The sequence below is a fragment of the Oncorhynchus clarkii genome, unplaced genomic scaffold (genome assembly GCF_045791955.1).
Source record: "Oncorhynchus clarkii lewisi isolate Uvic-CL-2024 unplaced genomic scaffold, UVic_Ocla_1.0 unplaced_contig_10760_pilon_pilon, whole genome shotgun sequence".
In the NCBI taxonomy this organism is placed as follows: Eukaryota; Metazoa; Chordata; class Actinopteri; order Salmoniformes; family Salmonidae; genus Oncorhynchus; species Oncorhynchus clarkii.
In genome coordinates this window covers 27,501-40,000 of record NW_027258483.1, presented here as the reverse complement: position 1 = coordinate 40,000, position 12,500 = coordinate 27,501, and the positions used below count along the sequence as shown (strand labels likewise).

The window sequence follows — 12,500 nt, the reverse complement described above, 5'->3', positions numbered from 1 at the left end:
ACTGACCACGGCTGACAGGGCAGATAGCTGACAGGGCAGATAGCTGATAGGGAGAGGAGAGACTGACTGACCACGGCTGACAGGGCAGATAGCTGACAGGGCAGATAGCTGATAGGGAGAGGAGAGGCTGACTGACCACGGCTGACAGGGCAGATAGCTGACAGGGAGAGGAGAGGCTGACTGACCACGGCTGACAGGGCAGATAGCTGAGAGGGAGAGGAGAGGCTGACTGACCACGGCTGACAGGGCAGATAGCTGAGAGGGCGAGGAGAGGGTTTGATCTCTCTCCACCGTGTGTGAGAGTCCGGGAGGAAGACAGCGTGCCCAGGGAGGAGAACAAACTGTGTTTTACTGGAAACAGACGTAATGTCTTCCTCTCTGAGACCACATGCAGAAGCCCTGATCCCCTTTCTGTTTGGGAACTCGTTCTATTCCACATGCAGAAGCCCTGATCCCCTTTCTGTTTGGGAACTCGTTCTATTCCACATGCAGAAGCCCTGATCCCCTTTCTGTTTGGGAACTCGTTCTATTCCACATGCAGAAGCCCTGATCCCCTTTCTGTTTGGGAACTCGTTCTATTCCACATGCAGAAGCCCTGATCCCCTTTCTGTTTGGGAACTCGTTCTATTCCACATGCAGAAGCCCTGATCCCCTTTCTGTTTGGGAACTCGTTCTATTCCACATGCAGAAGCCCTGATCCCCTTTCTGTTTGGGAACTCGTTCTATTCCACATGCAGAAGCCCCGATTCCCTTTCTGTTCAAGCGGGGCTGAAGAGTGTTTGGGAACTCGTTCTGTTCCACCACCACCTTATATAATTATAAAGGTCTTTCACACCAACGTCTCCATATTCTGCTGTCCTGTTGCCATGTTGACCGTAATGAGGTGTGTTATTACCTGTATCTATTAGATAATAACAGTGTGTTATTACCTGAGTCCTGTATCTAATAGATAGTAACAGTGTGTTATTACCTGAGTCATGTATCTAATAGATAGTAACAGTGTGTTATTACCTGAGTCCTGTATCTAATAGATAATAACAGTGTGTTATTACCTGTATCTAATAGATAGTAACAGTGTGTTATTACCTGAGTCCTGTATCTAATAGATAGTAACAGTGTGTTATTACCTGTATCTAATAGATAGTAACAGTGTGTTATTACCTGTATCTAATAGATAGTAACAGTGTGTTATTACCTGTATCTAATAGATAGTAACAGTGTGTTATTACCTGAGTCCTGTATCTAATAGATAGTAACAGTGTGTTATTACCTGTATCTAATAGATAGTAACAGTGTGTTATTACCTGTATCTAATAGATAGTAACAGTGTGTTATTACCTGTATCTAATAGATAGTAACAGTGTGTTATTACCTGTATCTAATAGATAGTAACAGTGTGTTATTACCTGAGTCCTGTATCTAATAGATAGTAACAGTGTGTTATTACCTGAGTCCTGTATCTAATAGATAGTAACAGTGTGTTATTACCTGAGTCCTGTTTCTAATAGATAGTAACAGTGTGTTATTACCTGAGTCCTGTATCTAATAGATAGTAACAGTGTGTTATTACCTGTATCTAATAGATAGTAACAGTGTGTTATTACCTGAGTCCTGTATCTAATAGATAGTAACAGTGTGTTATTACCTGTATCTAATAGATAGTAACAGTGTGTTATTACCTGAGTCCTGTATCTAATAGATAGTAACAGTGTTTTATTTTAATTTGCTTCTTGCAACACTAACTCAAAAAAGTTCTGGGACACTGTAAAGTCCATGGAGAATAAGAACACCTCCTCCCAGCTGCCCACTGCACTGAAGATAGGAAACACTGTCACCACTGATAAATCCACCATAATTGAAAATTTCAATAAGCATTTTTCTACTGCTGGCCATGCTTTCCACCTGGCTACTCCTACCCCTGTCAACAGCACTGCACCCCCAACAGCAACTCGCCCAAGCCTTCCCCATTTCTCCTTCTCCCAAATCCATTCAGCTGATGTTCTGAAAGAGCTGCAAAATCTGGACCCCTACAAATCAGCCGGGCTAGACAATCTGGACCCTTTCTTTCTAAAATTATCTGCCGAAATTGTTGCCACCCCTATTACTAGCCTGTTCAACCTCTCTTTCGTGTCGTCTGAGATTCCCAAAGATTGGAAAGCAGCTGCGGTCATCCCCCTCTTCAAAGGGGGGGACACTCTTGACCCAAACTGCTACAGACCTATATCTATCCTACCATGCCTTTCTAAGGTCTTCGAAAGCCAAGTCAACAAACAGATTACCGACCATTTTGAATCTCACCATACCTTCTCTGCTATGCAATCTGGTTTCAGAGCTGGTCATGGGTGCACCTCAGCCACGCTCAAGGTCCTAAACGATATCTTAACCGCCATCGATAAGAAACATTACTGTGCAGCCGTATTCATTGATCTGGCCAAGGCTTTCGACTCTGTCAATCACCACATCCTCATCGGCAGACTCAACAGCCTTGGTTTCTCAAATGATTGCCTCGCCTGGTTCACCAACTACTTCTCTGATAGAGTTCAGTGTGTCAAATCTGAGGGTCTGTTGTCCGGACCTCTGGCAGTCTCTATGGGGGTGCCACAGGGTTCAATTCTTGGACCGACACTCTTCTCTGTATACATCAATGAGGTCGCTCTTGCTGCTGGTGAGTCTCTGATCCACCTCTACGCAGACGACACCATTCTGTATACTTCCGGCCCTTCTTTGGACACTGTGTTAACAACCCTCCAGGCAAGCTTCAATGCCATACAACTCTCCTTCCGTGGCCTCCAACTGCTCTTAAATACAAGTAAAACTAAATGCATGCTCTTCAACCGATCACTACCTGCACCTACCCGCCTGTCCAACATCACTACTCTGGACGGCTCTGACTTAGAATACGTGGACAACTACAAATACTTAGGTGTCTGGTTAGACTGTAAACTCTCCTTCCAGACCCATATCAAACATCTCCAATCCAAAGTTAAATCTAGAATTGGCTTCCTATTTCGCAACAAAGCATCCTTCACTCATGCTGCCAAACATACCCTCGTAAAACTGACCATCCTACCAATCCTCGACTTTGGCGATGTAATTTACAAAATAGCCTCCAATACCCTACTCAACAAACTGGATGCAGTCTATCACAGTGCAATCCGTTTTGTCACCAAAGCCCCATACACTACCCACCATTGCGACCTGTACGCTCTCGTTGGCTGGCCCTCGCTTCATACTCGTCGCCAAACCCACTGGCTCCATGTCATCTACAAGACCCTGCTAGGTAAAGTCCCCCCTTATCTCAGCTCGCTGGTCACCATAGCATCTCCCACCTGTAGCACACGCTCCAGCAGGTATATCTCTCTAGTCACCCCCAAAACCAATTCTTTCTTTGGCCGCCTCTCTTTCCAGTTCTCTGCTGCCAATGACTGGAACGAACTACAAAAATCTCTGAAACTGGAAACACTTATCTCCCTCACTAGCTTTAAGCACCAACTGTCAGAGCAGCTCACAGATTACTGCACCTGTACATAGCCCACATATAATTTAGCCCTATCAACTACCTCTTTCCCAACTGTATTTAATTTATTTATTTATTTTGCTCCTTTGCACCCCATTATTTTTATTTCTACTTTGCACATTCTTCCATTGCAAAACTACCATTCCAGTGTTTTACTTGCTATATTGTATTTACCTTGCCACCAAGGCCTTTTTTTTGCCTTTACCTCCCTTCTCACCTCATTTGCTCACATTGTATATAGACTTGTTTATACTTTATTATTGACTGTATGTTTGTTTTACTCCATGTGTAACTCTGTGTTGTTGTATCTGTCGAACTGCTTTGCTTTATCTTGGCCAGGTCGCAATTGTAAATGAGAACTTGTTCTCAACTTGCCTACCTGGTTAAATAAAGGTAAATAAATTACCTGTATCTAATAGATAGTAACAGTGTGTTATTACCTGAGTCCTGTATCTAATAGATAGTAACAGTGTGTTATTACCTGTATCTAATAGATAGTAACAGTGTGTTATTACCTGTATCTAATAGATAGTAACAGTGTGTTATTACCTGTATCTAATAGATAGTAACAGTGTGTTATTACCTGTATCTAATAGATAGTAACAGTGTGTTATTACCTGAGTCCTGTATCTAATAGATAGTAACAGTGTGTTATTACCTGAGTCCTGTATCTAATAGATAGTAACAGTGTGTTATTACCTGAGTCCTGTTTCTAATAGATAGTAACAGTGTGTTATTACCTGAGTCCTGTATCTAATAGATAGTAACAGTGTGTTATTACCTGTATCTAATAGATAGTAACAGTGTGTTATTACCTGAGTCCTGTATCTAATAGATAGTAACAGTGTGTTATTACCTGTATCTAATAGATAGTAACAGTGTGTTATTACCTGAGTCCTGTATCTAATAGATAGTAACAGTGTTTTATTACCTGTATCTAATAGATAGTAACAGTGTGTTATTACCTGAGTCCTGTATCTAATAGATAGTAACAGTGTGTTATTACCTGAGTCCTGTATCTAATAGATAGTAACAGTGTGTTATTACCTGTATCTAATAGATAGTAACAGTGTGTTATTACCTGAGTCCTGTATCTAATAGATAGTAACAGTGTGTTATTACCTGTATCTAATAGATAGTAACAGTGTGTTATTACCTGTATCTAATAGATAGTAACAGTGTGTTATTACCTGTATCTAATAGATAGTAACAGTGTGTTATTACCTGTATCTAATAGATAGTAACAGTGTGTTATTACCTGAGTCCTGTATCTAATAGATAGTAACAGTGTGTTATTACCTGAGTCCTGTTTCTAATAGATAGTAACAGTGTGTTATTACCTGAGTCCTGTATCTAATAGATAGTAACAGTGTGTTATTACCTGAGTCCTGTATCTAATAGATAGTAACAGTGTGTTATTACCTGAGTCCTGTTTCTAATAGATAGTAACAGTGTGTTATTACCTGAGTCCTGTATCTAATAGATAGTAACTGTGTGTTATTACCTGAGTCATGTATCTAATAGATAGTAACAGTGTGTTATTACCTGTATCTAATAGATAGTAACAGTGTGTTATTACCTGAGTCCTGTATCTAATAGATAGTAACAGTGTGTTATTACCTGTATCTAATAGATAGTAACAGTGTGTTATTACCTGTATCTAATAGATAGTAACAGTGTGTTATTACCTGTATCTAATAGATAGTAACAGTGCGTTATTACCTGAGAAACAGGTGAATAGGTAGTAGTGAGGTATGATGGTCACCTGAGTTCTGTATGTACTGGAACAGCCCGGTGCGGAGGTCGTCAGAGCTGTGTTCTGTCCTGGGGGAGGGGGATTCAGGGGAGGGGGGTGACTGGGTGTCAATGGGGGGCTTTTCCTCTTCAGCCCCAAACCCAGACCCAGTTCCAGACCCAGTCCCAGACCCAGTCCCAGCCCCAAACCCAGACCCAGTCCCAGCCCCAAACCCAGACCCAGTCCCAGCCCCTGACCCAGATCCCTGGTTCCTCTGGAGGTAGGCCTGCAGGTGTTCATACACCAGCCGCAGACAGTTTACATGCTCCTGGCCCCAGAACACCTAAACACACACAAGGAGAATATTACAAGACAGGGTACTACTGTACAGGGTAGGATGGGGTTAAGGATGGGGTTGGGGGTTAAGGTTGGGGTTGGGGGTTAAGGATGGGGTTGGGGGTGGGGTTGGGGGTTAAGGATGGGGTTGGGGGTTAAGGTTGGGGGTTAAGCATGGGGTTGGGGGTTAAGGATGGGGTTGGGGGTTAAGGATGGGGTTGGGGATGGGGTTGGGGGTTAAGGTGGAGTTAAGGATGGGGTTGGGGGTTAAGGATGGGGTTGGGGGTTAAGGTTGGGGGTTAAGCATGGGGTTGGGGGTTAAGGATGGGGTTGGGGGTTAAGGATGGGGTTGGGGATGGGGTTGGGGGTTAAGGATGGGGTTGGGGGTTAAGGTGGAGTTAAGGATGGGGTTGGGGGTTAAGGATGGGGTTGGGGGTTAAGGTTGGGGGTTAAGCATGGGGTTGGGGGTTAAGGATGGGGTTGGGGGTTAAGGATGGGGTTGGGGATGGGGTTGGGGGTTAAGGTGGAGTTAAGGATGGGGTTGGGGGTTAAGGATGGGGTTGGGGGTTAAGGATGGGGTTGGGGGTTAAGGTGGAGTTAAGGATGGGGTTGGGGGTTTAGGATGGGGTTGGGGTTAAGGATGGGGTTGGCGGTTAAGGATGGGGTTGGGAGTTAAGGATGGGGTTGGGCGTTAAGGTGGAGTTAAGGATGGGGTTGGGGGTTAAGGATGGGGTTGGGGGTTAAGGATGGGTTGGGGGTTAAGGATGAGGTTGGGGGTTAAGGTTGGGGGTTAAGGATGGGGTTGGGGGTTAAGGTTGGGGGTTAAGGTTGGGGTTGGGGGTTAAGGATGGGGTTGGGGGATAAGGATGGGGTTGGGGGTTAAGGTTGGGGGTTAAGGATGGGGTTGGGAGTTAAGGATGGGGGTTAAGCATGGGGTTGGGGGTTAAGGTTGGGGTTGGGGGTTAAGGATGGGGTTGGGGTAAAGGATGGGGTTGGGTGTTAAGGATGGGGTTGGGTGTTAAGGATGGGGTTAGGAGTTAAGGATGGGGTTGGGGTAAAGAATGAGGTTGGGGGTTAAGGATGGGGTTGGGGGTTAAGGATGAGGTTAGGGGTTAAGGATGGGGTTGGGGTAAAGAATGGGGTTGGGGGTTAATGATGGGGTTGGGGGTTAAGAATGGGGTTTGGGGTTAAGGATGGGGTTGGGGATGGGGTTGGGGGTTAAGGTGGAGTTAAGGATGGGGTTGGGGGTTAAGGATGGGGTTGGGGGTTAAGGATGGGGTTGGGGGTTAAGGTGGAGTTAAGGATGGGGTTGGGGGTTTAGGATGGGGTTGGGGTTAAGGATGGGGTTGGCGGTTAAGGATGGGGTTGGGAGTTAAGGATGGGGTTGGGCGTTAAGGTGGAGTTAAGGATGGGGTTGGGGGTTAAGGATGGGGTTGGGGGTTAAGGATGGGTTGGGGGTTAAGGATGAGGTTGGGGGTTAAGGTTGGGGGTTAAGGATGGGGTTGGGGGTTAAGGTTGGGGGTTAAGGTTGGGGTTGGGGGTTAAGGATGGGGTTGGGGGATAAGGATGGGGTTGGGGGTTAAGGTTGGGGGTTAAGGATGGGGTTGGGAGTTAAGGATGGGGGTTAAGCATGGGGTTGGGGGTTAAGGTTGGGGTTGGGGGTTAAGGATGGGGTTGGGGTAAAGGATGGGGTTGGGTGTTAAGGATGGGGTTGGGTGTTAAGGATGGGGTTAGGAGTTAAGGATGGGGTTGGGGTAAAGAATGAGGTTGGGGGTTAAGGATGGGGTTGGGGGTTAAGGATGAGGTTAGGGGTTAAGGATGGGGTTGGGGTAAAGAATGGGGTTGGGGGTTAATGATGGGGTTGGGGGTTAAGAATGGGGTTTGGGGTTAAGGATGGGGTTGGGGCTAAGAGCTAGGGGTTAAGAATGGGGTTAAGGATGGGGTTGGGGTAAAGAATGGGGTTGGGGGTTAATGATGAGGTTGGGGGTTAAGAATGGGGTTGGGGTAAAGGATGAGGTTGGGGGTTAAGGATGGGGTTGGGGGTTAAGGATGGGTTTGGGGGTTAAGAATGGGGTTGGTGTTAAGGATGGGTTCGGGGGTTAAGGATTGGTTCGGGGGTTAAGGATGGGTTGGGGGTTAAGAATGGGGTAGGGGGTGAAGGATAGGGTTGGGGGTTAAGGTTGGGGGTTAAGCATGGGGTTGGGGGTTAAGGATGGGGTTGGGGGTTAAGGATGGGGTTGGGGGTTAAGGATGGGTTTGGGGGTTAAGGATGGGTTTGGGGGTTAAGGATGGTGTTGGGGCTGAGGGGTAAGGATGGGGTTGAGGCTGGGGTTGGGGGTTAAGGAGAGGGTAGAGTTCGGGAAGGGGTTGGGGGTGAGGGTTAAGGATGGGGTTGGGGATGGGATTGAGAGTTTGGAATGGGGTTGGGGGTTAATGATGGGGTTGGGGATGGGCTGGGGGTTGGGGTTAAGATTGGGGGTTAAGTATAGGGCGGGGGGATAAGAATGGGGTGGGGGGGTTGGGCTGGGGCTTGGGGAATGGGTTTGGACAGGAAGGCAGGAATCTCTGAGTCAAAAAACAGTTGAGACACAGAACCAGACTGGGCTCTACTCTGCTGTGGAGGAGGGTGACTAAACGTACAAACAGGAAAATGTGGGTATTTCTCAAGTTCGGAGGAATTTGGGTGGTTTTTGTAGAAGACTTCATTAAAACACCACAAACACTCCGTATTTGCAGAAGGAAATGTATGATTATTTATTAAGTGTTGAGTTGTTGGGGTTGGGGTGAGGGTTAAGGATGGGGTTGGGGGTTAAGGATGGGATTCGGGGTTAAGGGTGGGGTTGGGGGTTAAGGATGGGATTCGGGGTTAAGGGTGGGGTTGGGGGTTAAGGATGGGTTTGGGGGTTAAGGATGAGGTTGGGGGTTAAGGGTGGTGTTGGGGGTTAAGGGTGGTGTTGGGGGTTAAGGATGGGTTTGGAGATTATGGATGGGGTTGGGGCTGAGGGTTAAGGATGGAGTTAAGGATTGGGTTAGGGGTTAAGGATGGGGTTAGGGGTTAAGGAGAGGGTAGAGGGTAGAGTTCGGGATGGGGTTGGGGGTTAGGGGATGGGATTGGGGATTGGGTTGGGGGTGAGGGTTAAGGATGGGGTTGGGGATGGGGTTGAGAGTTTGAGATGGGGTTGGGGGTTAAGGATGGGGTTGGGGATGGGGTTGAGAGTTTGAGATGGGGTTGGGGGTTAATGATGGGGTTGGGGATGGGCTGGGGGTTGGGGTTGAGATTGGGGGTTAAGGATGGGGCGTGGGGTTGGGTTGGGGATGGGGTTTGGACAGGAAGGCAGGAATCTCTGAGTCAAAAAACAGTTGAGACACAGAACCAGACTGGGCTCTACTCTGCTGTGGAGGAGGGTGACTAAACGTACAAACAGGAAAATGTGGGTATTTCTCAAGTTTGGAGGAATTTGGGTGGTTTTTGTAGAAGACTTCATTAAAACACCACAAACACTCCGTATTTGCAGAAGGAAATGTATGATTATTTATTAAGTGTTGAGTTGTGACTGATCTTTCTGTTAATGGCTCGCAATAAGTGCATTAGACAAAACGTCAAGAAGTTTCCCCCTGTTGTAATGTGGAACACTTACAGCAGTACCCTGACAGTAGAAGTACCAGTCTGTACCCTAACAGTAGAAGTACCAGTCTTCACCCTAACAGTAGAAGTACCAGTCTGTACCCTGACAGTAGAAGTACCAGTCTGTACCCTAACAGTAGAAGTACCAGTCTGTACCCTGACTAGAAGTACCAGTCTGTACCCTAACAGTAGAAGTACCAGTCTTCACCCTAACAGTAGAAGTACCAGTCTGTACCCTAACAGTAGAAGTACCAGTCTGTACCCTAACAGTAGAAGTACCAGTCTGTACCCTAACAGTAGAAGTACCAGTCTGTACCCTAACAGCAGAAGTACCAGTCTTCACCCTAACAGTAGAAGTACCAGTCTTCACCCTAACAGTAGAAGTACCAGTCTTCAGCCTAACAGTAGAAGTACCAGTCTGTACCCTAACAGTAGAAGTACCAGTCTTCACCCTAACAGTAGAAGTACCAGTCTGTACCCTGACAGTAGAAGTACCAGTCTGTACCCTAACAGTAGAAGTACCAGTCTTCAGCCTAACAGTAGAAGTACCAGTCTGTACCCTAACAGTAGAAGTACCAGTCTGTACCCTAACAGTAGAAGTACCAGTCTTCACCCTAACAGTAGAAGTACCCATCTGTACCCTAACAGTAGAAGTACCAGTCTGTACCCTAACAGTAGAAGTACCAGTCTGTACCCTGACAGTAGAAGTACCAGTCGATCCCTAACAGTAGAAGTACCAGTCTGTACCCTAACAGTAGAAGTACCAGTCGATCCCTAACAGTAGAAGTACCAGTCTGTACCCTAACAGTAGAAGTACCAGTCGATCCCTAACAGTAGAAGTACCAGTCTGTACCCTAACAGTAGAAGTACCAGTCTGTACCCTAACAGTAGAAGTACCAGTCTGTACCCTGACAGTAGAAGTACCAGTCGATCCCTAACAGTAGAAGTACCAGTCGATCCCTAACAGTAGAAGTACCAGTCTGTACCCTAACAGTAGAAGTACCAGTCGATCCCTAACAGTAGAAGTACCAGTCTGTACCCTAACAGTAGAAGTACCAGTCTGTACCCTAACAGTAGAAGTACCAGTCTTCACCCTAACAGTAGAAGTACCAGTCTGTACCCTAACAGTAGAAGTACCAGTCTGTACCCTAATAGTAGAAGTACCAGTCTGTACCCTAACAGTAGAAGTACCAGTCTTCACCCTAACAGTAGAAGTACCAGTCTGTACCCTAACAGTAGAAGTACCAGTCTGTACCCTGACAGTAGAAGTACCAGTCGATCCCTAACAGTAGAAGTACCAGTCGATCCCTAACAGTAGAAGTACCAGTCTGTACCCTAACAGTAGAAGTACCAGTCGATCCCTAACAGTAGAAGTACCAGTCTGTACCCTAACAGTAGAAGTACCAGTCTGTACCCTAACAGTAGAAGTACCAGTCTTCACCCTAACAGTAGAAGTACCAGTCTGTACCCTAACAGTAGAAGTACCAGTCTGTACCCTAATAGTAGAAGTACCAGTCTGTACCCTAACAGTAGAAGTACCAGTCTTCACCCTAACAGTAGAAGTACCAGTCTGTACCCTAACAGTAGAAGTACCAGTCGATCCCTAACAGTAGAGGTACCAGTCGATCCCTAACAGTAGAAGTACCAGTCGATCCCTAACAGTAGAAGTACCAGTCGATCCCTAACAGTAGAAGTACCAGTCTTTACCCTAACAGTCATTAAAGTGATGAATAACCAGTAGAGGTCATTAGTAGAGGTCATTAGAGTGATGAATAACAGTAGAGGTCATTAGTAGAGGTCATTAGAGTGATGAATAACAGTAGAGGTCATTAGTAGAGGTCATTAGGGTGATGAATAACCAGTAGAGGTCATTAGGGTGATGAATAACCAGTAGAGGTCATTAGAGTGATGAATAACCAGTAGAGGTCATCAGGGTGATGAATAACCAGTAGAGGTCATTAGGGTGATGAATAACAGTAGAGGTCATTAGTAGAGGTCATTAGAGTGATGAATAACCAGTAGAGGTCATTAGTAGAGGTCATTAGAGTGATGAATAACCAGTAGAGGTCATTAGTAGAGGTCATTAGAGTGATGAATAACCAGTAGAGGTCATTAGGGTGAGGTCATTAGGGTGAGGTCATTAGGGTGATGAATAACCAGTAGAGGTCATTAGTAGAGGTCATTAGAGTGATGAATAACCAGTAGATGTCATTAGGGTGATGAATAACCAGTAGAGGTCATTAGGGTGAGGTCATTAGGGTGATGAATAACCAGTAGAGGTCATTAGTAGAGGTCATTAGAGTGATGAATAACCAGTAGAGGTCATTAGGGTGATGAATAACCAGTAGAGGTCATTAGGGTGAGGTCATTAGGGTGATGAATAACCAGTAGAGGTCATTAGGGTGAGGTCATTAGGGTGATGAATAACCAGTAGAGGTCATTAGTAAAGGTCATTAGAGTGATGAATAACCAGTAGAGGTCATTAGGGTGAGGTCATTAGGGTGATGAATAACCAGTAGAGGTCATTAGTAGAGGTCATTAGAGTGATGAATAACCAGTAGAGGTCATTAGGGTGAGGTCATTAGAGTGATGAATAACCAGTAGAGGTCATTAGGGTGAGGTCATTAGGGTGATGAATAACCAGTAGAGGTCATTAGTAAAGGTCATTAGAGTGATGAATAACCAGTAGAGGTCATTAGTAGAGGTCATTAGAGTGATGAATAACCAGTAGAGGTCATTAGGGTGAGGTCATTAGAGTAATGAATAACCAGTAGAGGTCATTAGGGTGAGGTCATTAGAGTGATGAATAACCAGTAGAGGTCATTAGGGTGAGGTCATTAGGGTGATGAATGACAGTAGAGGTCATTAGTAGAGGTCATTAGAGTGATGAATAACCAGTAGAGATCATTAGGGTGAGGTCATTAGAGTGATGAATAACCAGTAGAGGTCATTAGGGTGAGGTCATTAGGGTGATGAATAACCAGTAGAGGTCATTAGTAGAGGACATTAGGGTGATGAATAACCAGTAGAGGTCATTAGTAGAGGTCATTAGAGTGATGAATAACCAGTAGAGGTCATTAGTAGAGGTCATTCGAGTGATGAATAACCAGTAGAGGTCATTAGGGTGAGGTCATTAGGGTGATGAATAACCAGTAGAGGTCATTAGTAGAGGTCATTAGAGTGATGAATAACCAGTAGAGGTCATTAGGGTGAGGTCATTAGAGTGATGAATAACCAGTAGAGGTCATTAGTAGAGGTCATTAGAGTGATGAATAACCAGTAGAGGT

The 12,500-nt window shown here is 45.5% G+C and overlaps 1 protein-coding gene across 1 annotated transcript in view; it reads right to left on the bottom strand.

Annotated features, from left to right (window-relative positions):
* Positions 1-12,500, bottom strand: part of LOC139397101 (intermembrane lipid transfer protein VPS13B-like) — a gene marked incomplete at its 5' end in the record, with an annotated part of 60,012 nt that overhangs the window by 20,409 nt on the left and 27,103 nt on the right. The window contains 2 exons of the mRNA XM_071143968.1: positions 5,283-5,341; positions 5,510-5,595. Coding sequence (XP_071000069.1) covers positions 5,283-5,341; positions 5,510-5,595 — 145 coding nt within the window. The remainder of the gene's footprint in view (positions 1-5,282; positions 5,342-5,509; positions 5,596-12,500) is intronic.